At 39.0% G+C, this 26,921-nt stretch overlaps 1 protein-coding gene across 2 annotated transcripts in view; it reads right to left on the bottom strand.

The window, feature by feature from the left end:
• The window catches only part of NKAIN3 (sodium/potassium transporting ATPase interacting 3), a 373,785-nt gene that overhangs the window by 93,290 nt on the left and 253,574 nt on the right, over positions 1-26,921 (bottom strand). For both annotated transcript variants that reach the window (XM_074577126.1, XM_074577125.1), the window contains exon 4: positions 1,660-1,857. In XM_074577126.1, coding sequence (XP_074433227.1) covers positions 1,660-1,857 — 198 coding nt within the window. The remainder of the gene's footprint in view (positions 1-1,659; positions 1,858-26,921) is intronic.

The raw sequence follows: 26,921 nt of genomic DNA, 5'->3' as shown, positions 1-26,921 counted from the left end.
AGATGTAGTGCGCAGAATTCTTCTGCAAGGCCTACTTTCACAGAAACGTTATAACGTGTGTTGACAGAGACAGGGCCAGGACACATGGTTGGAGATTTTGTCTTCACTGGAAAAGATCCTGACTCAAGGTCTTTGCTTCCTGACTGAATGACAGTCAGAAGAAGGCTTGTGTAGGTGCTTGTGATGTCACTGGTGCTGAGAAGCTGATAGGCCAGGAGCAGACACATGGCTTGTGTAGGTGCATGTGATGTCACTGGTGCACTAACCAAGTGCACTAATTCAGACCTGGACTGTCAAGTGGAAGCTCATTAATCACTGCTGTGAGACCCAAGTTTATTCAGTTTTGATTAAAAGCAGTGGCAAGGAAAAAGCACTCGGCACCTTACAAAAGGCATTTAGTAATGCAGAGAAATTGCCTTCAACTTTTAGACTACTTCTTTCTAGGCAGTTGGACAGGATGACAGATGTAACCACATACAAAGGTTTTTGTTCTTTCAAAAGAGAAATGTCCTTATCTTGAAAAAATGTAAAAATTATAATTTGAAAATAATTTTAAACTAATGAGTGAGATTTATCCTGCAGATCCCTTGTACTTTGCTAGTGGCAGTTTTTACCGGTCAGTTGGTAAAACAGCTTGAAGTACCGAATAGACCAGGAATATCCAGCCTTTCTGGTTGCTCAGACCAAGTAGCTCCCCTGACTAGTAGGTGTGGACTGCAGACTTCATCCCTTCCCCCAGTGCCTGACAAACACTGGTGGCCATGGTTAGGACCACGAACCACGAGTGTTTATGTTCTCAGAATAGGTCTGGACCTCCAAGGTGTATCAGACGTCTGTGCACCCACTGGGAGTGGGCCCATTGCTACATACTACACACAGCTAGATAGAGAAAGAGCTACCACTTTTAGGAGATCACACGCAGCTCATGCCAAACAACCTTTTCATCACAAGCAGAAGCAGCCATCAGATTGAGGAAAGGCTGCGGCAAAGACTTGGCTGTTGCTCCCAAAGCAACTCATCCAGCCCCAGCGCTTCCCTGCGCTACAGGCTTTTTATAATGACTCCATGTATTTGCAGTTTTTAACTGGTATTGCAACCACAAAATGTTGATCATGGAGGTAGAGTATTCTGACAACGCAGTGTTTGAGGAAAGAACAAATAACATGGTTAAATATAAATGACTACTTTAATTCCTAATACTTCTCTGACCTTTTTCAAGGGTTACATCCATATCTCACTTTGGGAAGAAACTCAGCCAAGTATCATGTAAAATATGAATACATTCAGGGATAAATAAAAACTGTTATTGATTGTGAACTTCAGAAAGGTTTAGGTAAATTAATTTTGGACAAGTCTGCTCTCCTTTGCTGTACGTGTCTCAACGAATGAGAGCCAAGAACTTGAGTTAATTTTCACCCGTCCCAGCAAAGGCCAGAATGGGGACTATGCCTGTAGGGAGTTTTACGAGATATAGGGAAAGAAAAGAGCAGTGCACATTTTAATAACGTAAGTATCATTCTCTGATTCAAAATACAATTAAAAATCTCTGCTGCTATCCATCAACTACTACATCCCCTTTTCGGGACAAACACCCAACAGCAACAGGCTGCATGCAAAAGGACTGCCAGGATCCGAGTACCAGAGGAAACGGGAACTTACGGAGAGGAGTATTTGGATAGCGCTGTGAATGACCTCTAGGTACTGGAAATCAATTATGCAGCCTGTGACGGAGACGTAGGAGTAATCCTCTAGGATGCTGGGAGCAGAAGGACGCACCACCCTTCGTATACAGCCGGGCCCGTGTTCCCGCCACCAAGAGCGGTGCATTGAGATGTTAAAGGTCATGAGATCGGTTTCCTAGGAGACAGGGAGGGAAAAAGCGTGAAAACTTCTAACTTCGTGTTATTTAAGGTAAAGCAAAGGAAACAAAAGATGTTTTCAATTATAATAAGGAAAAAGAGATAAATAACTTGCCCTCCCCCTCACCCCAGTAATTTTAACATGAAAGTAGGACGTTAAAGGGAGAGACGAAATTGGAAACATTTATTGTTTATTTTGTAATTGTGCATAGGAGCTTCTGTCTGGCAGAAGAACCGCTGTACCAGGTACTGTACAAAACACAGCGCATATCCTGTGTCTGCATGGATTTACAGCCTGAAAAGCAATTTCGTTGATTACAATGTCACTTAAACATTAATTTTTTTAACAGGCAACAGAGACAGTTTTACCCCATGGTACTAGAGACAATATAAAACAAGCTTCCACCATATTTATTAAAAATATTAACTATAAATTATAGGTATTAATTTAAAAAGTAGGACCACAGCAAGGCAGCCTGTTCCAACTGCCAAAGATGCAGATGAAAAGTTGCCTCCAGCAAAGCAGCCTGCTGTCTTTTCTCCCCTCGGGCCCCTATCCAGATTACCATTTTCTCGGTTTAGTGAAGAAACCTGCTTCTGTGAGCTGATCTGGGTTTTAAATACATGCAGTAACTTCTCTTCACCCGAATCATCTTGAGCCTCAACCACAGCTTGTCTGATGAGGCCTTAAAATCTACCCGAATGGGTACTGGCTGCGTTGTAACCCACACAGTGTGTATAATGTCTGTGCATTTTAGTAAATATCGCCCCACTTCCACTTGGAGCAGTGAAAGTGGCAAACATACTAACATACTAAAGATTTTTCTAACGGCGTATCTATGAAGTACGAACAGGAAAATTCATCTGAATTAACAACAGATTTAGGTCTTTAAGCAATGCTCAAATATTAGGTCTTTAAGCAATGCTCACTGAAGTTGCGTGGACGCCATTTAAATACCAAAACCCAAATTCCTCACTGGAGATAAATGAGAGTTGAGTTATATTCATACTTTAAATAATTAATTTAGATTTAGGTTTCCATGTTTCCCCATCTGAACTCCAAGGTAGTTGTTAAAAATGTGTGCAAAATTGTCAGCCTTGTGCCCACAAGATACCCCCATTTCCACACATGCCCGTTTGTGAGCGCTGCAGTGACACTGATTTGCTCTTTGCATCCCACTACAAAAATCTGTCTTGTCAGTCCGTCTGCGGCCATTTACATTCACCCTGACCAAAGGGACATTCGATGCAGATTCCAGCTGCAGGAGTCCTTTTGTTGTTTTCCTCTCTTAACTGCCTTTATTCTGGCCATGCTCAAAAATTTACAGGTGAATTACATCCTACCAACCTCTGTTCTTGCTAGTTAGCAGTAAGAAAACTGCCTCTGTGATTTGCTGCTTTGATCTCCGTAACTTCTTTACCTGCAAAATGCAGATTTGCTGGAGCATTATTTACAGCTGATGAGGCATTTGTCTTTTGACTTTGCATGTCATTCCTTGATGTTGGTTTAGGAAATTTTCAGCTGCAATATGAAAATGACTTGGGAAATCAGGAGTTGACAGACAGTTCAGTTTAATGAATATTTACTTATAAATATATAGTCATAGCAAACAGCCAAAGCTTTCTGTGTACAACAATGCCAGAGATTGCACAGTGGTATCAAGTGCTTTTAACAATTGTCAACTGTAAGAAATGCCATTTGTCAAGCAGCACACACATAGTCACTCTCATTTATTTCAGTAACTCTTCGTTGAGTAGGAATACAGATTTGCCATGTGGGTTTGCGTGTATCAAATGTTGCGAGGGAACACTTTGCTATCACAACTGTAGGAATAAATTGCGAGGTCTGTGGCGTTGGTGTCACAGCTTTCTTTGCTCTCAAGGGTTTTTTTCCCCCTTTAATATTTGATTATTATGCCCTGTTTCAGTGTTTGTGCTTGGCTAGTGCACAGCCAATGGTAAAGAAAAATGGTAAACATGCAGAGGGAAACACCTTGGTAAATGTTGCCGACACGTTTAAAATGTAAGAATCTGGCAGGTGGTCAGTACAAACACTTCTTGTAAATAAAATCTTTAATTTCTGGAATACTGTTATGTTTCATTCATGAGGAGCTTTCTAAAAATGCTTAATTTGATGGTCATGTTTAGAGAAGACCCTCTTACCTTGTTTACTAAGAAACTGATGAACATGAGACATGTTTCATAGTTCAAGGCTGCTGGTGATGCAGTGACAGAAGGAAGGAGCAGTATTATACTTCTTTGATTAAAACTAAAAGAGATGTCATCACAGCCCTTGATGCTCTTCTTTTTAATTATTATTAAGAAATTATGGATAAAGGCTGGGAGAAGAGCTTTTCATAATTACTTTTCACTGTGTGCATTATGTCCTGAGTCCTCAAAGCAGGTAAAAGTGGATAATGATGGCCCAGCAAAGATCAGTTTTAGAAATGCAAACAAAACCACCTCGTGCATTAGCTTGACCTCTAAAATATCACTTCACAAAATGGCAGCCATAAACTGTTTGAGCTGATAAATGTTAAGCTGCCAATCAATAAAAGAAAGCCTGACAAAAATCAATTTAAAAAAAAAAATATTCTTTTTTTTTTACTGGCTAAAGCACACTCCTCTCCAATGTCTTGGAGATTCTTAATCCGCAAAATGAGTTGAATGTGCCAGGCGTTAAAAAATTAACCTGTATCTTTATCATCATTTACAGCAGTATAGAAAATTCAAAGACTCTTCACCTGGGTATAGAGGTTTTTAAAATCAATGAACTGCTGAGAGTCTTTCAGCATTTGTGAATTCTTGGAAACCCTGTGCGTGATGGAAAAGTGGCTGCCCAAGTGGCTTATTCGTAGTTGTATGTTAAATAAAAGTTAAGAATTCTCTCAGAAAGTAGAAGCAGATGCTTGAAGTTTTCCAATAGATCATGTACTATTTTCCAATGTCACAAGCAATCATTAAGCAAATGCCTATAAAATGCTTAATCTCCAGCAGCTGATGTCATGCAAACCGCTTATTTCTTATAGAAGAATGCTGCTTCTTCATGGCAAGAGACTCAACTTCAGGCTCTGTACAAGAGACACCAAGTAGTCTCTTGATAAATCCAGTTGGGACTCATTTAACGATTCAAATTTCAGTCATGGATGGAAAATTGCTGTCTTCTGAGCTTCAGACTCATTACATATATCTTGACTTTAATTTCATACATCCAGGTAAACTATACTTCAGCTGGCAACCTCTCAGACAGAAGCCATAAATGAAAAGTGGGCAGAACATGGATAATAGGACTTCCAGGAAAATCATGCGTGATTTATGGAAGTGACACAGGGAAGGGAAATCCTACGCCCCACTCCTCCCTTTTGCAGTCAGCACTGAAGCAGTACTCCAGTCTGTGGTAAGAAGTTTGCTCCTGAGCATAGGACCAGCCCAACAATCACACTTATGCAGATGTAGAGTCCCACTAAACGGTCTATGGCTTTTTAAGCTTTTAAACGATGTATAGGGTTTGTGTTGGCTGTCAGCCCAAGGATTAATTCTGATCATTATTGGAAATCATCGCTATGGCAGGTACTTTCTTTTAGGTAAGATGTAATCCCTTCAAGTCCCAATAATAGTTTTCTAAGTGCTTGGAAATAATGTTTAATTTCCTTATATCTGCTTCTACGTTTGGTTTCAAGTGGGCATTTTCTATTGGGCAGGGCTTTGAGCAACCTGATCTAGTGAAAGATGCCCTCATCCGTGACAGGGAGGTTTGTCTAGATGATCTTTGAATGTCCCTTCTGACCCAAACTGTTCTGTGATTTTATGATTCTATTTTGAGGTGGTGAATCTAGATAAATTTTAACAGATAATAGCATAACACAGTTTATTTTAAAACTAAAGAGCAATAATAAGGATGATGCTCCTTTCATTTATCTGTGTATACTTTATGTACAGTGCCTATAACAACAACACAAAAAAATAATGACAAATTAAGACTAACCAAAATCACTGGATGTAAAGACAAAAAGGCACTAAAACTCCAGGAAAAAAACCAACACACCAAGATTGCCTTGTATAACAAACAAATATTATGCTGTGACATGATGATTGCACATTGCAGAAATCTTACTTTTTTTTCACTGTTTCGCAGCTTTAGGACATGCTATTTTATATTTATTTCATTCCTTGTTAGTATTTGAAAAATACACTCTTGGGAAAACTGTAAAAAAGACATTAGTGTGTTGAGTGGGACGGAAAAGTAATTTTTCCTCCATGAGAAAGCAGTCAACACTTGAAATTTCGCAGAAAGGTGCAAGGGCACAAAGGCAAAGCATAATGTTAGAGATCTTGACTTCATTGTTGCTTGTGTGGTACCCAGCCCTTCCTAACATTTTTTATTTTATTGATACTTACTATAATGCTTATCATAAACAAACATTAATTAGGTTGAGGCAATAGATATTCCCATCCCATTTCCTAAGAATAACAAGGATGCTCTAGTTCTGACTTGCTACCCAGTTCCTGTTTTTACCAGTGAGGAGAAAAGATTTTCAATCAAATACCTAGTGAATAGGTAAAAAAAGATAATACACATAATGCGAGGAAAACAACAGTGCACTTCTTTGTCTTTCCCTACACCCAATTAAGCTTGTAGTTAACATGCAGTGTTGTAGGCATGGACAAGGGACACGCAAATTCCTTAGTATCTAATTTCAAGGAGACATTAATCGTCATTAGATACAAACGATGTGTTCCAGTGTTAATGAAACCTGCTCTAATTGTAGAAGTACTTTGAAGCATGAGCATCAGCTATTAGCCCAAGACTCCCATTGGCAGCATAACCTTATTTTTCCACCCTTTCATTTCCTGAAACCACAGGTTCTGATCCCAGCTTGCTCTGCATGTGACCAGTTATGCTCCATCTCCTCTCGCTACTGCTGAACAAATTGGTTTTGAAGGCCTGGGCAGATAATACTGAAGAAGTCTATTGGCAAATAGGGAAACTTGTGTCCCTTGCTCCCACACGGTCTTGATTGGGATGATAATTTTTGAATGTTGACTACTGGCTCAAGGTTTTTTTTCTGTTTGTTTTTAATTTAAACTCTTGCTTCAGCATTACACAGGTGGCTTTTACCTGCCCCGTGAGCTAGAGGTCAAAGGTAGCCCACTCAATAACAGTGACATTCCTGCTAATAGGATGGCACAATGAACCATGCGGCTTCCAGGCAAGCTCTCTAGGTTGAGGTCGCTGTTGAAAATGTAATACAGTCAATATCTCATCCTCATCCTGAGCACTCTGGTGAAGAGATTACATGAAGAGCATTCTTAAATTGAAGTTTATGGGTTGATTCTATTGAGACTATTCAGCTGTCTGAACTGGCTGATAGACTAGACCTAGCAAATTCATCTCCTTGTGGTAAAAAACTCAATGCACACTAGACCAGAGGAACCATGTGATACACCTAAATTAATTACCACTAAAAAAGAAAATTCACAGTATCAAGATCTTCAGACATAGGCCATGAAGTAACCCCAACGTCATGAATGGGCTGAGAGTGGCTAAGAAAGGCAAAGAGGCAACATCACTTTTGCGTGCTGTGGTTAGAGGTTCATGGTTCCCACTCACTGAGATTAGAGGTTCACAGATTGAGCAAACCCTGTAACCGTGACATCGGACCATGACTACAGGAAAGCCTTTCCATATCAAGCATAACAAATGTTAGAAGGTTACAACACTGATTTAAGCTATTTTTTTTTCCCAATCAATCCACACTACAACACTTGTTAACCATTTGGCTACAGGCCACCCCCCAAAAAAAGGTGTATGAGTTAGGCCGTACTGTCTTCTCCTTCTTTTACTATTTTTGCTCCTTGGACTATAGAGAGTGTTGACAGATTTTATTTATTTTTTAGAAGTGAACAAAAGACCTTTTGGAAATCTATTTGACAAACAGGCAGATGATCTACCTAAATGATAAAAATAGTTTCTTTGTATTGTTTAATTTGCCACATGCTCAGGGATCTGTTTCCTGCCTTGCAAAACAGGCAATTTTAAAATTAGATTTACTGACCTTATGAGCGAAGTGGAATGTCTTTAGAAAGCCAGAAGGCATGAAGAAAACAAGAGAAGCATACTGCTGTCTTCACGCAGCGTTAGTATTAGTCATAAGAAAAAGTCATAAGAACCAGCAAGGGCCTGTTTTCTGAAACTTGTTGCCCCTAATGATGAGCTCTGATCTTTGGCAATATCCATGCTCAAGTCCCACCTCCATGGCTTATGCCTTTTCCTTGGTCTTCCTCCCTTTTGTGGCAGTCTCTCTGTATGAGAAACAGTCCAGAGAGGTAATACAGTATGGCAGAAACAAGCTCCAAGCCCAAAGGAAAAAACAGCCTGAGACAGGGAGATTGGATCAATATGAGCCTTACTCATCACTTGTCATAGGAAGCTCGACATAAGCACAGAAGTTCAACATGAGCACAAAGAAGTCCGAGAAAAGCTGTTGTGCTCTGATGGAGTCCCTGACATGTGATTAAGCTGAGCACTTAGTCTGAAAATTGCTCTCACCTGTTCCCTCTGATGTCCCAGAGGTATGAGACAACACAGGTTTGGAGTGATGGCAAACTGCGAGCACTGCTTCAAGTTTGGAAGACTGGGAACAGGATAAGGGTTTGTGTGAAATCAAGGGCTTGTGCAGGTTAGTGTGTCCCTCACTCAAGCCATATCTGATTTTGATTGAGGCAGAGAATCAAGACAAGACTGAAATGTAACTGTAGTAGTGAAGAGCTAGAAACATCATTGGCAAGCCATATATAACCATCAGCACAAATGCTGTAGGAAAACTTCTCAGGGCAGAGAGCCAGAAAACGTAAAAGAAGGCTTGAAAAAGTCTTGGTATACAAAAAAAAAAAGGAAAAGTTCCAATTATGCGCCATAAAGAAATTCTGTCCAAAAGGTTAATAAAACTATGAACACTTGAAAAAGGAGTTTATAGCGTAAAGTGATTTTGAGTCGCAGAAAGAACATTTTAACCTATCATTTTTATTTCATTTTTTTCCTGTTGCTTTTAAATGAAATTGCTGAGATCCCTATGGAGTTATGCATACATTTGATATATCACAAAATTAAAATTTGTCACTAGCATACCTTCCCTCAAAGATAAAGTGCCCCAAAAAGCTAAAAAAAGCTCTTCCCATGCTGTTTTGCAATATTTTATTTATTAATACCCAACGCAGAAGGGACCAGACTCATGTGCCTAAGTACGTCACCACTGTATACAGCCTCTAAGCATTCGACAAATACATTGTTTAAGAAAGTATAAACCTATTGAGAAGACTCTTGCAATGTTGACGGGGACTGGATTTCTACACAGAAAATGGCCAGGTCTGGCCTGGCTTGATCACGCTAAAACTGTTTGTTCTTCTGTAGTTCTCTGTCTTTTGTACCATGGACACCCCAATGTGACAAACCCTGCAAAACAGGCCCTTTCCTGGGGTTTTAGTTCTAACTTTACTAGGAAATGTATGCAAATAGGAGACACGGTTTGTGCCAAAAGCCCACATAATCCAGTACGAGGAACAGATGCAATGTAGCCTCTGGACAAAATGGGATTCAACTTCGTTATTATCCAAATAACTGTATTTTGTGCACAGTGTTTGTGAACAAAGACAAAGCATGGGGTTAAAAGCATGATTAAGAATACAATGTTGCAATTAATTTAAACAATTTATTAAATAATTAATTTAAATAATCATACACTTAATTTTAATAATTTCCTTCATTTCTGGGGGGTTCCGTGCTTTGTTTCTCTGTCCCAACTATAAGAATACCATAAAATCTTTTGCTATATAAGGAGATAAATGCTACGCTGGAGATAAATGCAGGATAGTGGGTCCTAAATTTAAGGGTCTGTACCAGACTCCAATGAGATTAAAAAGCACCATAAAACGACTTTTGAAGAATCACTTGAATGTTAAAATTTCTGACAAGAAAAATAACTCCCTCTTTTGAGACTAACCAGAATGTTCCTACCTGCATCCAGGAACACTTTTAAAGATTAATAGGCCAGTTTAAGCAACTGCTGTTGTGTTCTCTGCTTTGCTTGCTCGAAGCAATGCAATTGCTCATGATATCTCCAACTCTTGTTGTTTTATGGCAAGTCTGGTTATGTTCAGCATTTTTGTTAAAACCTCCATTCCCAGGGACGCGTATTGTAATCCCAGGACTACAATAAGAAGTTTGGCTTGTTAAAAGAAAGCGAGCTGAAGAGTAAAAGCTTCAAAAATCATGAGCCCTACTGCTAGGCACTTCCAGTCTGTGCTGTGATTTGCATTATTTGCTGCTATTCTTAAGGCTGGGTTCCTGGAATCTACACGGGAAGCATCTGAATCACCAGTTCAGATCACAGTTATCCAGGGCATCATGTGCCGCAGTCCACCATCTCAGACGATTATGGATCCGTCAGGTTATAGGAAAGGACCAACTGTTTTTTAACTGTTTGATCAAAGAGAATGACCCAAGTGAACCCCAAAAGCTTAAAAGACAGAGGTCATACAGAATACCCTGTTTTATTGATATTTAAATCAAACTGCATGATTTCATGGAACTTCTGTCAGGACATCCTGATTTTTATTTTAGAGTGTGTGCAAAGGGCAACGAGAAAGGTGTGCCAATTCATCTTTTGAGTGAACTCCTATACCGCTCATTGAATAAAACTGTCTACCACTAACAGAATGCCAAGAATTGTGTATCTGCGCTGCTGAGGCCCTTCTGAAAATCCAGAATACAAAATGAGACGATGCAAAAAGCAGCAGAAGTGCATTCAACTGCTAGGGGTCTATTTTCTTACTATTTTCATTTCAATGAAGCAGAAGATGCTGCTAGAAACATATACTTCCTCATGACACTTCTGTTTCTGTATTTCTTGTCTGTGATATCAGGTCGTCATTTTTTTGCCAGTCCCTCAAGTTTTGTGATGCTGTTTGCCAATGACCTTGGCTTTAGCAGAGCAATCCTTTAATCACGGGCCTTGCTCGCATTCCAAAGACAGTGTCCAAAATGAATTTGATACACATTTTTAAAAAAGCGAAGACAGTCCCTAAAGAAACTTTTAAGTTCAGATGATGAAATTTGAAATCTTCCCTTTGCTAGCAGAGGAAGTGAAACACCGACAACTATGGAAAAGAGAATCTGCTGTAGCAGAGCTCAGTTAATATGATTTATTTAATTATTGATTTAAGATTGACCATAGGCATTAGTCCACATTTTAGGTTCCTTAAAATATTTTCTGTATTTATGTAAACGTATAAATATATTCATACTTTGTATTTTATTTATGTACGCATAATATGCATATATTTATATATTTACATAAATACATAAAATAAGTATAGGTATATTTATATTTACCTGCACAGATTAGTCACTGAACAGTGCTTTGCTGAGAAAAACTGCTAACCATGGTCAAAGGCAACATTAACAATCTCCTTCAGCAATGCACTGTACCATGGACTTAATCATATTAATTTAATTTACAGCCTAGTCCACCTCCAAACCTCAATAACTCTCACAGACATTCACACAAAAGAGAGTTTTCATTTGTCCTCTTCAGTCATTTTCAGATTTTCAGGAGACTATTTCAGGAACAAGGACCCCTTTTTCTCTGACATACTCTTTCTATGGCAGGTTATAATTATAAAATCAAATCACACCGTAAACACAGAATCACAGAATCACAGAATGGTTTGGGTTGGAAGGGACCTTAAGGATCCTCTAGTTCCAACCCCCCTGCCACGGGCAGGGACACCTCCCACTAGACCAGGCTGCGCAAAGCCCCATCCAGCCTGGCCTTGAGCACTGCCAGGGATGGGGCATAACCAAGCTTCTCAAGTTCTTTTGATGAGATTAATCAGAAGGATCTGATGGTGTTCAATAACTTTTGGATAATTTCATATTTGTCACGAGTTTTTTCATTCTGAAAAAATTTCTCACGAAAGTTCCTCTAATAAACATGCTTGAATATGTTCCCCAGAAATGTATTTTTAATCCAAGAGGGAACTTTAAAAGGCTCTGGCAGGTACTTCAAGTCTAGGCGGATTACTTTATGGTCTTGTTAACAGATGTTATATAAATCTGGTCATTTTAAGAGATTAATAAAGCCACAGAGATGCCTAATGATCCGTTCACTCTTTAACATCACAGACTTGTCTGTAATTCGTCATCATGTGATTTTAATATATCCTGCTCTAATAAATAAGAACCAAATGCCACTGCAAAGATACGAGAGCATATTGATATTTGAAATGATAGTTTCATTTCACTGTTCAAATTTAAAATAATAAGAACAGACAAAGGGAAGAACAATAATCAGTTATTAGGTACGCTGACAGAGATGTGGATTACAGTAGGAATGAATTGTAAAAGGACAAGTAATATTAACATCAGTTTACATACTTAACACTGAATGTACAAAATCAAGACTACTATGTAAAGAGCTTCCTTAAATATAATAGAAAAAGAATTTTCAGTTTGCCTGAGGAAAAAATAATAATCAAAACATTCCCAATATGAGGCTTTTTTTCTGCAAGCTGCTGAGCATCTACAAAAGACTTTGGAGATCACTTACAATAAATAATAGTAATTACTAAATATAAGTAGCATTTTCATTTCGTGTTTCTGTTTTTAAAACTGGTTTTAAAAGCAGTAATATGAGGATGCCAGTGTGACTCCAGAAGGCAGCTGAAAGTCTGAGAAGTCTACGAAGCTACAGAGTTGATTCGACAAGCACGCACGCATGTTACTTGATGTCAACGAGCATCCCATTGACATTAGGGATGTACATATATTTGCTGGATTGGGGCCAGCAAGAAAGGCAATAAGAAAGATATGAGAGGAAAAGGATGAGAAAGGTAAGAACATGTGAGAATATTCTTACTAGCCTAATTGTAATTATCTCCTACCTTGGAGAGAATGCAGAATTTCTTTTCCGTACAGTATGTCCTATATGGAGTTGTGTAGCACACAGATGCATAGAGGAAGGTTTCCTTAAAAAAACCCACATGGCATATTTTGCTGTAAAGCTCTAGTTAAGGCTGTGAAAACAGTTTGCAGGTAACTGTAGTGGTTGTTAATGTTACCCTCAGGTGCAACTGCTGCTGTTCTAAGTATATGTTTTTAAAGGCGAATTTCCCTTTCAGCCTCTGGGAGAGGAAGAGGAGCATGAAGAGAGTAGATGTTGCTTACATTTAGCTTATTCCTTGCTTGTAGCTAGCTAATATCTCTGTGCTAAATAGCAAAGTTATAGACAAATTCAGTGCTAAGCATGCCTGGGGGGAGACGGACGATAGGATAAAGCAGGGAAATTTTGAGATCTGGAGATATTAAATAGGATGGGAGAAAGTTTCCTGCCTCTTATTGTCCCCCAGCCCTCGCAGACTTCCCCACTGCTGCTGTCTCAGTAATTGCCTCTTCTCAGAGTCAGAGACTGAACAATAATTTTTCTTCTTAAAGCACCGCTGAGGGCTGCCTGGATGAGAGGGGACGGGTCAGCTTTAATTGCTCACTGGCTGGGCACGGGCTGCTTGTCTGTGGGCATCACAGCGGTGCCAGCTGAGGTGACAGCCCATGTGGGGAAGAACAGAATCCAGCCCTGTCTGGCAAAACCGCCTCAGTGGCTTTGGATCTCATCAGTATTTAGATGCTGTCTACCAGGGCTAGGGATCAGAAAACACGCTGGGAAAAATTCTCACCAAATGCTACCCCCCTCTCAGTACTTCTAGATAACCCTCGTGTCTTCACATTCATAGCACTGCAAGTCTTAACATCTCCATGTTCCTGGATTTGCTTTTAAGCCTAAATTGCATAATAGCGATATGGCCATTGGTTGTACAGGTCCTTTGGGAACTTCAGACAGCTTTGGATTAGGTCCCTTTCAACCTAAACCTGGGACAGGGAAGCACACACCACTTCTGCCTATACCAGAAGGATCTGAGACGACAAGATAGCTACAGGTGGGTAGGTATAAAGGGTCGTCGACGTGCCCACCTAGAAAATTGGTATGCCTTCACTGCCCTCCACTGAACTTTGCTTTCCTGTTCGGAATCAGAATAGATTTTGCCAACTTGGTATTTTCTTTTTGAAAACATACACTTACTCATGCAACCACAAGGAGGGCGTTAAGTCATTCATATACCATAATCAGATATGTCTTTGCACAGTACACAGAACATTGTGGGAGAGAGCACTTAGTTTTGCAAGTTAGGAAACAAGGTAAACAGATGTCTGACCTTTACAATCATTTTAAGAAATGAAATTGTTATTTCTGAACTTTTCTTTTGCCAACAGGAAAAACGAATATTACACAGTAAAGACTTATGACCCGAACGTGGAAAATTTAAATATCCTAATGGAAAAAAAAACAACAACCCAAACAAAAACCCCTCAGTGTTCACATTCTGTTTAATTTTAAATGGATTGGGAAGGAAGCAATTTTTCAGCTGAAAAAACACTTCCACTGCAAGAGCACTAAAAACCAGTATTAAAAAGATCATATGTCTCAAGGTTTATCTCTGAACAAAGAATATGGCCTAGTTAGGAACTCATGAAAAAGAGGATTTCTAAGGAGAGATCCAATCTAATTTCACAGCTTTAAATATCATCTAGAATACGTTACTGTATAATTCTGCCACTGGTCTGTTTCTTACAGAAATACAGAAATATTGCAATTATTTCACATGATTTTATAAAGTCATTATCTCAAATGGGTACAAAATTTGAAACAAAAAATTAGATGTTTGAGATGTCACTTTTAAAACACGCCTTCACATGATTTTACTGAACCCTCTAACCTGAAGTGAGTGGTCTAGTTACAGTTTCTTTTAAAAAAACTTACTGATAAAGCTACCTGGTTTTCAAAAGATTCCAAAAACTTTACAACTAACTTGTTACACTTCATTAAATTCAGCTTCTACTTGGGAGGAAAAAAAAAAAAAAAAGAAGTTTTAATTATTTTTACTGGTATAGTTCAGAAAGCACGAGTCTTGTAAAATCGTGCTAACTTTACTGCACTGTATTTTAGAGAGACAAAATGCGTGGGCTGCGGTTCAGATCTGTAAGTCCACAGTTGCCATTCACTTTCCAGCAAATTCTCCCTGTTGGAGGTATTGTAGGCTGCTGGGTGCTGGAAGCCTTGAAATGTATTTGCGGGGAAAAAAAAAAAATCCTAATCCTATCATCAACCATACTGCTCCGCTTTCTTTTCAGAAACAGCACAGTGGATTGGATGCTCTGTTGGTGTAGCTTGAAATTTGACACTGGAACAGGTTGCCCAGAGAAGCTGTGGATGCCCCATCCCTGGAAGTGTTCAAGGCCAGGCTGGATGGGGCTTTGAGCAGCCTGGTCTAGTGGGAGGTGTCCCTGCCCGTGGCAGTGGTGTTGGAACTAGATGATCTTTAAGGCCCCTTCCAACCTAAAACATCCTGTGATTCTGTGATTCTATGACATAATTCCACTGATTGAGGGTCCAATAAACACAGTTTATGTAAGCGTATATGGCAGGGCTACCTCTCCTGTTTGATAGCAGAAGGAGCAACTGCTGAAGTCACTGTGAGTCAGTAATACCTTCTAAGGCCAGCATTAAATTCCTAAATCAAAAGTGGAACTGCATAGACATCCAGATTAAATACTTTAAAAATGTAGGTGACTAGTCTTAATTTGACTTTAAAAAATATGTCATGAGAGACTGACAAAAGTAGGAAACAAAATGTCCAAATGTCATGAACAGATTATGTTAACATGTTTACACATGTTAAGTAAATTTTAATAGTGGCTGGCAGGAAGGAAATAATTGAACAGCAAATCTCTGTCATGGAATGACACCCCCTTACATCCCAAAATGAGCTTTCTTGGAATGTACTTCCAGAATGGAGCACATTCAGCTGGTACTCTATAATCAGAGGAATGAAATATCAGTACAAATAAGGGCAATTCATAATGTTAGCATTATGATTCATGGGGTATAACTCTCTTTTTCTTCCCATATTAGTACATTGCTGCTTTAAAATTCACTTTCCTATGATTTGCGGAAACACCTTTGTTCTTCAAAAATTGTGTTTGTCTTATTTGTCAGGGAAAGAATGCTGTGATAGAATAATGACGTTATTGTGATTACATTAACAGGGTTATAAAAATGGGCTCGTCAGCAAAAGGATGTTTCAATAGCTATGATTAGCCTAACCGATTACTTCTGTGCGAGGTGCACTTTCTTAGAAGTGGGAAGACCACCCCCACTATATGATTTAGACTCAATTCAAGTACAATCCCCCCCACAACTTTTAGAATTTCAAGGTATGTATCTCAGAAAGGCCAAGGAAGAGTGAGAAAAGGAAAAAAAAAAAGAAAAAGACAGCCTTCTACAAAACATCTAATTTCTAAGAAAGTAAACAATTTGTTTTCCCTGAAATAAAAATCATAAAAACCTGACAAACTTTATATATGGATCATGTCTGTAGAAGAAATTCCTTGGAGTTCTCCTACTAAAAGAAAAAAGATAAAACAGCACTAAACAAAGGAGGTTGCTCCTGCTCATGTTATGTGCTGCACAGACGATCCTTTGGACAACCTTTAATCTCTAAAGATTGTGCTAACTCATGAATGAAAAGCAAAAAAACCAACCCAAATCCAGACAAAACAAAAAAACCCTATTAACACAGCATGAGTAAATCATACAGAAGCAAATCACACAGGTTGCCACAGCCAAAGCCTGGTCACAGAGTGGTACTATTTCAGCTAAACTGATATAATTAAATTGGCGAGACTTCCACCACTTAGAAAAACAATTATAATGTTATAAAGGCATTTTAACAGTCTTTCTCATTGTGCTACAGTATGGGGAATAAACCATAATGGTATAAGGAAGCTTCATAATATAAAGCATAATAATGACCACGGTGGTGACTATACCCTTTCAATAATTTAATTAAAACTAAAACTTCATGCCTAACTCTTGTAGCATAATTGCTGTTTAGCCCAAGTCTTTACTTTCTGTAAACTGTAAAATGGCCTATCATGGAGTGAATTACCCTGCTAATGTCATATAAGGGCCCTAACAAAATTACAATTGTCCCAAACTGCTGGCGTGACTCAAAGTCCTCTAAAGAATTTTTTGCATGTGGGGTCTTAGAGACACTTTTAAGGAAATGAGAAAGCCTGTTTAATCTGTACCTAACAGCTCCATCGATACGCATGGACGCAGTACTGCTTTGGGTGGTTATCTACTAAATCCTGATAGTGCTGTACCACGTTTCTGTAAATCCTAAACAAATGACCGCAGCTCATGTACGGAGCAACTCGACATCCAACATACATTGTGCGGACTGTGGGACTGTCTGAGTGTCTCAGGTCAGCTGAGCATCTGTAGTACATTCCTAGTGAGAACTGTTGGACCTATCAGTCTTGGATGGCCAATACTCACAGGTGTACAATAAATCAGGTATGCTTTTTAGTCTGGTCCTATCTGGTTTTAGTTTGGTTTCCTAACGAAAGCAAGCTCATAGCGTCTCAATACGTGCACGTGTCTGTCTCTCGGTCCCTTCAGGGCATTTTAACGCATTTGCAAATGAGGAAAGGTCTCAAGTATATTAACTTTCCTAAAGATTTCATTAAAATAAGAAAACAGAAAGATGAGAAGGACCCTAGGGAAAGCTTGCCTTTTTCTGATATCAGAGAAACCATAAGGGAAATCGATGTCAAAGCACAAATATAAAATGAAGCATCATTACTTCTGCTGCACACACAACTACTTATAGTGCATATTTATTTACTAGGGTTTCAACAACATTACGATTGAATATTGCCAGCAATTAATTACTACATTTTTGGGAGAATGGCTGTCAGAAACTGGGAACTGTTTTCCAAGTATTGAAATTATTACATATCCATTGAAGGGAAAAAAGAAAGAAAAAAATTAGGTTGCCCCACTGGAACTGAGAGGCACAGGCTGACCTTTTCCTTCCCACTACATTCAGGCAGGATGGCCAGGGGTGCTGGACTTACAAGAAGATCCTGTAAGAGGAAGCTAAGTTGAAACAAACCAGACAGCACGCGTGAGGCAAGAGGTTTTATATCCTAGGGACTGCTACTGGTTGATCAAAGACCATGAGAGAAAGTCCTCCCTGCTGGCCAGCCTTGGTTGTTGCAATAAAAACAAGCCGCAAAAGACCATGTTGTCATTGAGTTTTATGGGCAGAAAAAGATGTTTGAAGACTGGGCTGAGGAAGGCTCCCAAAAAGTGAGAGAAAGTGTCTTGAAAAGGGACAAAGGAGCTTCTCAAGAAGAGGGGTCTCAGCTCTTTTGTACGTATTCCCAACGAAGGGAGACCGGAAGTTCTCATATCACTTTTTGATACCTAAAGATATGGGGGAAAAGGAGCAAAAGTCCAACCTAAGGTTTGGGAGGAAACATGGTTAAAAAAAAGAGGAAAGGCTGTAGATGTGAACCAGATACAAAGTGGTTATCTAAGGAAGAGAGAATGGGAAACTGGGAAACTCACTTTAAAACCTCTATACAATGGTTGCTATCCTAAAGACTATATGACTTAAATTTAAGATGAGAAAGTAAAAAAATTTCACAGTAGGAGAAAAAAAAGAAGTTGCAGGTTGGGGAGGTATAAGGCAAAGCCTTAAAAAAGTCTGAAAAACACTCCACCAGATTTCTGGTCTGTCATGACCAGGAGGAACTGATGAGTGAGAAAAGAGAGAAAGCACACCAGAAAATGAAAGTGTTTAGGACTGATCTTGTTGAGGTCTACATAACAGCAAATACCTTCCCCTCCCCAATATGAAGCGGGGAAGTCATTAGAAGACAGTCCCCAGTTTAACTCTTAGAAGCCTTTTGTGATACTCACTTTCAGTGTCATTTCTTTCAATTCCTCACCATTACTTCTACTTAATGCCACATGCATTGTCCTGAAGAAACCATCTGGGTGTTGTGTGTCATTGTATTTTTTTTAGATTTATGTCTTGTTCTAGCTATTACTTCAGCAGATATGAATGATTTATTCTTTATTGCTCTATTTTCATAATATAGTCAATTTTGCATACTTTGATCTGTACAGAAAACAGCTGCAAAAATTACATGAATCACATCTGCTGGTCTACCAAAAACAATATATGTTTCTTGATTCCACCAGAGCTAAAGTTTCCCTTCAGCTGCATTACTTTTGCTTCTGTCTCTGCCTAAATTTCCACATCCTATGTTGAAACTTGTCCTGGTCTTCCAGACCCTACTCATTCCCAACTCATCCACCATGCTGGATTGCTATTCCTATCACAGTTACCTTTGGGCCTTTAAATTTTGCCAAAGACTGGGTGCTTTTTCTGTGCTTTTTTAATGCCTAAAGAAGGAAACAAGACTAAAGGAAAACAACTATTATCTACTACAATGCTCCAGAACACGACACGAAGCTGTGGCGGTATGGAACAGTACCTCCTTTTATAATATATGCATACTTATCTATAACGCTTGGCTCCTTCAAAAGATTATGAACAGTTACAAGCCCTTCCATATTACATAAACAACAAAGGAAGAGAAAACGTAATTCAAAACTAATACTATGCTACAGGGGGAAAAAAAGCGTTGTCTCTTTAGAATATTTCCTTTCCTCCCTCCATAGCTTAGATTCCCTGCTGGAGAAAATGGGCAATGAAATGCACTTATGCACCTGCACTGAAGGGAATGCAGATAAGAATGTTTAGCTTGCTAAACAATTTGGCCTTGGCAATGTGGTAGTCAGGGAAGAACAGAAATTAGGCATTGGATTTTAGCTTGGAAAAGCCAATGGTAAGAGAGTAAGAAACACCAACAGTTAACGAATACTGACAGCATCGCTTGGGTAATTAGGGTTTCTGCAGCAGCAATATTCCAGGCACTAATGCCATTGCCATTTATAGCCATAGAGTAATTATTAAAAGTTTTAAAATCTCCTGTGACTGAGGTTTAATGTTGAACATTACACTTACAGTCAAATAACTGCTGCCATCATATTTTACAGCATTGTCTATTGCTGTGAATAATTCCAGGTGTCTGACTGGAAAGATACAGAGTGATGCTAATACTACGTTCTTAATATTTAATCCCTGTCATGTTCAGAAAAGTGTTTTTTCCTATTTTTTTGCTTTCAGGATATCAAGGTGGATTTGGAGAAGTATTTTCACTAATTTTTAGAGGTAAAATTAGATGAAATTATGAAATTGCAAATATCACAAATATTGCCCCTATTTCATTATTTGATTTTGTAAACTGTATAAAATACCAAAGCTCTGCTCCTGTCCTGTCCTGTCCTGTCCTCTCCTCTCCTCTCCTCTCCTCTCCTCCCTCTGCTCCCTGCCCTTCATGGGGAAAGGGGGAGAACTGTGTGAGTGGCTGCATGGTCCTAGCTGCTGGCTGGGGTTAAACCACGACAACTTATTTAAATCCGGATTATTTGGATTTCCTTTAAAGATATTTCCAAAGACGTAAAATGAAGAGTGGTGTCTGTCCCACTCTCTGTCTATCTGTCCCTCCAGTTCCTCAGAAACAGCTAAAAGTGGCACCTGAGAGACACCAGCTGTATCGACAGGATCATCAGTAGGATGTTGTCACAAACAAAATGCTGGAGGCAATGTCATCATTAACATCTTCCTCCTCAGTTTAGGCACGATGTTTTTTCCTGAAGCAGGAGATAATGTAAAACAGATTAGCAGTGCCAGCCAGACAGGGAGATATCATCAGTACCAGCAGCAATCACATAATTACTCCCACTGCATCATTTCTCAGATGTCACAGGAAAAGCCTAAACTATCGGTTTTCCAGAATGCGGCTGGTTTGCCCAGAGTCAAATAGTACAATAGCAGTGAAAGAGCTCTTCTATTGTCTGAAAATGGCTACAGATTGCTAAGGAAGGGTTTAGGTGTATTGGAAAACACAATGTTTGCCTCAGTGCTCCTCTGCGAGTGGTTTACGCTCTCAGTTCGTCATCCAGTGCAGTATTCAGTGTTGCTAGTGACGGTCTGAGAAAGAAAAATAGGTAAACACAGCAGCTAATGTTGAGAACCTCATTTTTTAATGATTTCTCTGGAAAATTTCCCAGATTCCACATCTGCCCTGGCACAACAGCCTGCACTTCAGAAAGCAAGTCTCACTGGAGGTGCGCTGAGAACAGCTACAATTACTCACAGTGGGTAGGTTCCTTTCCCTCTCTTCATTTGAAATACTGTGCCTGCTACTTATCCTTTCAAAAAATCCAACTAGTTAGTGAGAACAAGAACAATACACTTTATAAAAGCCACAGGTTGGTCACCTTCTAGTTCCCAATATGCCAATTGAGACACCAAGTGCAGAAAAGGTGAAGAAACAGAGCCACGTGACAGATAGATGTTCAACACAGTTAAGATACTTTCTTTTGTTGTCTCATTGTGATATTTTTAGGTTGTCTCCTCTCACGTCCAGTTATGTCTTTAGTTGTAATATGGAAGTGCTAGTTATGGTCAAGACACAATAGGTACAGTCCCAAACATTAAAGCTTTGGGTAATTTTTCTATAGTATAAATATCAGACTCAATTTCCTGTATGTCATCTTTTATCTCCTATAGAATTTAATTTTTAGAATATCTCCATTCCTATTGCACAGGATTTATAGCCATGTCATGTTAAAAAATAAATGCTAAAATAAATCACGACATGACTTCATACAAGTCATTGCTTTTATTCACAGTGTTCCCAGTCGGTGAAGAGGACATCACAGCGTAAATGAAGGATTCCCCTTATTTCTGACAAAAAAGTGGCAAATATTCTGGTGGTTTTTTCCAAGGTGTCCAACAGTAAAATGATGCATGCTATACAAAATGACTGGCTATTATTCTTAAATTAAACTACATAAGTCTGAAAACAGTGCAAAATTCAGCCAGAGTTTCCAACACTCTCGCAGTCAATTCTTCCCTCTAAAAACAACTCTGTCTTCTCCTTGTGAGGAGAGGGAGATAAAGAAAATCCTAGTAAGGAATAAAAAATGGCAGAATTGCTTGAGAAACTTGCATTTTCTTTTACAACCTGGAGTAAAAGAAAGAAAGTTCCTGGTTTTTTCATAAGTAATCTTTGTGTTTTGCAGAAGGCTATTTAATTTTGTGCACAGAACGTGTACGGAACAGTAACTGAGCAACCATAACACTCAATGTGTGAGTGTCCCCTCTATTCTTTATATGGTTAAAGGGGGCATTATCCCCACAGGACAGCCCTTCCAGTCCTTTCCCCTTCCTTGACCCACCCCAAAATAATCCTTTGCATGGAGGTCACAGTTCAAAACCTCAAAAGAATTTCTGGAAAAACCCAACCCAGTAATGGGCCCTGTAAGGTCACATTCTCGTTTCATGGCTATTCATTCTATGGAGAAAACAAGTTCTGCATTGGCAATGAAATCCCATTTGTTCTGCAGTCCCATTAAAGCACTTGTGTGCATGTCTCCCAAGGACTCGGGTACACCTTGAGACAATCATGGGCCCGGGTGTGCTGAAAAGGTTATTCAAGAGAGCCCAAGGGCAATCACAGTCTCTTTATTCATGTACTTTTTGTCCCTGGTAAGGCTCCAGTATGTGCATACAGTATTAGACGTATTTTTTTATAAGTTTGAGGTCTTCCTCAGATGCTGGTTCTGTGCTCTCCCTGACCCATAGGTCAGCTGTTACATCATATTTTTCATAGGTTTCACTATACTTTCCTTAAAATCTTCCAAAAGACGCTTGAATACATATGTGACCGTAAATGCACATAAACCCCATTCTTGATGGACAAAAGAGAAAAAGCAAAAAAAAAAGGCAAAAAACAAGGAAAAGAAAAGCTACCATTAGTTCGAAGGCTAGAAAACCAACATCCATTAACTCAGCTGAAGGAAAACTAACCGCTGATGATATAGACTAGGGAACTGAAAGATTATTTGTTAAATGATGAAGATTGGATTATGCTAGTGGACCTGAGGCAAAGAGTAATTGTATGTTAAAGCTGTTTCACTTAGTTCAGAGGACTAGCCAGATAGTGAAACTGAGTAGAACGGAAAGAGATATTCAAGTTGGCAACCTGGGAGCAAGGTGTGCACTGTTGCTAATATGACTTGTTACAAAAATAATCAGCTGGTATAATAACTTAGCTTTCTCCAATTAGAAGGTCTCCCCAGGGCATCAAATTTAGTGCCAACAGGCAAGTAATATCTAGCGTTACTCTTTAACAGTCCCACTCTGGGTGAAACTTTGACTTTCCAATTACTATATATCAAACAAATAGCCGTTTTTAAAGATCCAAATTAATATTTGAATGGAAGGATGAAATGATACAGGCTCCCATTATTTTCCCTTGATAATAATCTTTTTCTTTAAATAAAGAAAATAGAGAAAGATCTTTTTGGAGGATAACAATATCGGAGTCAATTAATAGCAAGCAGAGTGACAAAGAAAGAATCTTAGGCATCTTAGAGGCAAGAGAGATAAAAAAAGAACTTTGTCTCTCTTTATCAGTTAATTAGTTAAAGCTTATGTATAATTTTAACAATTCTTACTACTCATTAGATGGATCTAATTTGTAGAGCCACGCAGTCCATTCACCATTTATCTAAAGTATTTCAATGGCATACAGTAGGAGTTCTTTTACAGGGCATCAAAAGGAAACTAATGATTAGACTCTTAGAAGAAGAGATCAATCTCACCTATCTTCAGTAGGTCTAAAGTGTCTAAAAGTTAAGTACCTCATTTCACCCACTTGTCTATCCCTCCTGGAAAGTGATGTACCTCTAAAGGGCATTTGATCCTACAAATGGCTATTTAAAAGTAGTGTGAGAGGCTGCTAGAGGATGTCTCTCCCTCTTTCTGCTGAGGATGGAGGGATAGAATCATAGAATCATAGAATTGCCTAGGTTGGAAGGGACCTTTCAGATGATGTAGTCCAACCATCAACCTAACTGACAAAAACCATCACTAAACCATATCTCTAAGTACTGTGTCTACTCGTCTTTTAAATACTTCCAGCGATGGTGTCTCAACTACTTCCCCAGGCAGCCTGTTCCAATGCTTAATAACCCTTTCAGTGTAAAAATTTTTCCTAATACCCAGTCTAAACCTTCCCTGGCACAACTTGAGGCCGTTTCCTCTTGTCCTATCGCCTGTTACTTGGGAGAAGAGACCAACCCCCACCTCTCTACAGCCTCTGTTCAGGTAGTTGTAGAGAGCGATAAGGTCTCTCCTGAGCATCCTATTCCCCAGCCTAAACAACCCCAGCTCCCTCAGCCGCTCCTCATAAGACTTGTTCTCCAGACCCCTCACCAGCTTTGTTGCCCTTCTCTGGACACGCTCCAGCACCTCAATGTCTTTTTTGTGGTGACGGACCCAAAACTGGACACAATACTCGAGGTAGGGCCTCACCAGTGCCGAGTACAGGGGGATGATCACTTCCCTAGTCCTACTCACCACACTGTCCCTGATACAGGCCAGAACGCTGTTGGCCTTCTTGGCCACCTGGGCACACTGCTGGCTCATATTCAGCTACATAATCAACCTAGACTAGTTGATTAATCCTCCAAAGTGTTTTGAAATGTAAATCAAAACTTTAAATCCAGCAGACAGGGTCTGCACTAGATGCATTTACTTAATAATTGGCATTTTTTTTCATCATTTAGAGGTACTGATGAGACTAAATCCATTTATATGTATAAGCTGCTTTCAAATCCTGGAAGATGGTGCATAATAAAGTGACTACTTCATATTTCTAAATAGCACACTGAAAAGCTGAAATATAGTAATTTAAGAAGCAGGCAACAGTTTGATTTTCTTTAAATATAGTAATCATACTAATAAATTACATTAGCAATTATTAAAAATAAGATTTTCCTTTAATAAAACAGTTAATTCCAGATTGACATTTCTATCTTTTTATTTTAGTGGTGAAAACCTAATTCAATTTCCAGCTATAAATAATGCTGTTCTGAGCTCTTTAGATTTTGAAAGATGTTGACAGATAGAGGATAAAGCAAAAAAGAAATAAAGTTATTGAGGAACTGAAAAGGCTGATATTTGAGAAAAGGATTAATTGTCTTTAACTTTGTCAGACAACAAATACAGAGAAGATACCACAACCGCCTACAAGTATGCTCAGAGGTGTAAACACCAACAAGCTCATGAATAATGAGGCCAGCAGGAGGAGGATGAGATCCCTCACACATGCCTCCCCTGAGCACAGACCTGCCCTAAGGTTGTGACAGTGACAGGCTTAAGCGTTTGTGTACCAGGTACTCTAAAGCAGGACAATATGTTCAAGTGCATTAAGTGGATATGGATACTTTTCCAAGAGTGTAATGGGGTCTTAAGAAGAAATCCAATGGATGTTTAGGAGCACGGCAAAGCGTAGCTCAGTGGGCAGCCCCACAAGGCTACAAGCCCTCCAGTCACATTGCTCTGAATAGTAACCACTGAAGGTGGGGTTAATTTGTTCCCAGGAGAGTAAAAGGCTGAAAAAAACCATGGAAACATCGTGTTCTTCAAGCCTCCTCTATAAGAGAATCTTTATAATTCACCTTCACAAATAAAGGTCAAATAAGGCTTATATATCCTAAAATATGTGGTAATGTGGCATTGTTGTCACCCTGTGTGGATGGCCAAAGAACCTTCAGTTTGCATTTTAGAGCTGGTCCAACGCTAAAGCTCCTGTTGCTTTCAGACTGCCCTGTCGGACTGCCATTCCTCTTTTGCTAACCAACGGCTGCTGCCTTACCTATATGCTCTGCTTCTCCTGCTCTATCGGACATTTTATAACCCACAGTCTCTGCTGTCCCTAGGAGGACTTTCTGGGAGGGCTGAATACTTTCTTCGTAACTTGTAGACATTTATATTTGCACCACATTTAGGGAAAAAAAAAGTACTTTTTGTGTACTCACAATTTATCAGTATCTATGAAATAACCATTTCATAATTATTTGTTTCCTTCCAAACTACAAAATATGAAAGTGATCTGCACTCCTAGAGAGGAGCACAAAAATCAGTGTGCTTCTAGGATGACTTGGCATTTTTTTAGAGAATAACTTACATGCATTTATCAAACTGAAAAGATCCTTTCCTCGGGGGTGCATAATCCTTTCTGCTCCTTGCACTATAATGAACTAGATTTATCCCTAACCTTCTCTTCTGCATAAAACTTTGCTGTAGTTTTAACTCTGCATAAAACTCTGCATAAAACCTACTGCCTGTAGGTTTTAAAAGAAATCTGCAAAGCTATTGCTTTTCAGTCTTCTCCAGAAAAGCAGTCCTAATGCTTTAAGGAAGTCACTTCCTGCATTTTCTTCTTGTTCTGCTTCCAGGCACAGAAATCACACCATTAATCTCCATAAAAGTGAAAAAACCTGAAATCTCCACCAGCCAATATTTTGTGAGCGTGTCTATTTTAATAGCTGTAGTTACTTTTGTGAGTAGACTGGCTGAATTCTACACTAAGGGCCAGTTACAGAATTATGTTAAATATGAAAGCCCAAACCCAAATAATACTCTGTGTCTAAGAGTCAGCAATTTTCTCAGGGAACAGGGGGCAGTGGCTAATGCTAGGGAATGCCAATGACAGTTCACTTCAAATCCCAAGAGAAATTTGACTTCAAAGTATTTGTCACAGAAGATGAATATGTAATAGAAAAAAATCTTAAACATCCCTTTAAAAATAGCACGAAAATAAATTATTCAATAATTCACTATTATTCACTAACTTTTTGTCACTTATAGCTTAAAATTTCCAAAGTCAAATTTGCAGAATAAGTAAGGAAAATAATATTAATTTATCTAATGAGATGTAATTCTTTTGTTCTAACGTAATTTGAAAGCGTATTGGGTTAGCAAAGTTAAGTTGACCAATAGTCAGACATTAGCTCTAGTGTATTTAGAAATAGTCAGAAATCTCTGTGAAACGGAATGAAACGAAATTCACTGCTTCTCTGAACAGCATCCAGCCTTATCTGCATATGGAAAGATATAGACATGAATCTGGCAGAATGTCTGCTCTCTTTTGCTATATGAAGTCACATTTTC

The sequence above is a fragment of the Larus michahellis genome, chromosome 2 (assembly GCF_964199755.1).
Source record: "Larus michahellis chromosome 2, bLarMic1.1, whole genome shotgun sequence".
Lineage (NCBI taxonomy): Eukaryota > Metazoa > Chordata > Aves > Charadriiformes > Laridae > Larus > Larus michahellis.
Note: the sequence above shows the minus strand (reverse complement) of the source record. Positions and strands in the feature narration are given on the sequence as shown.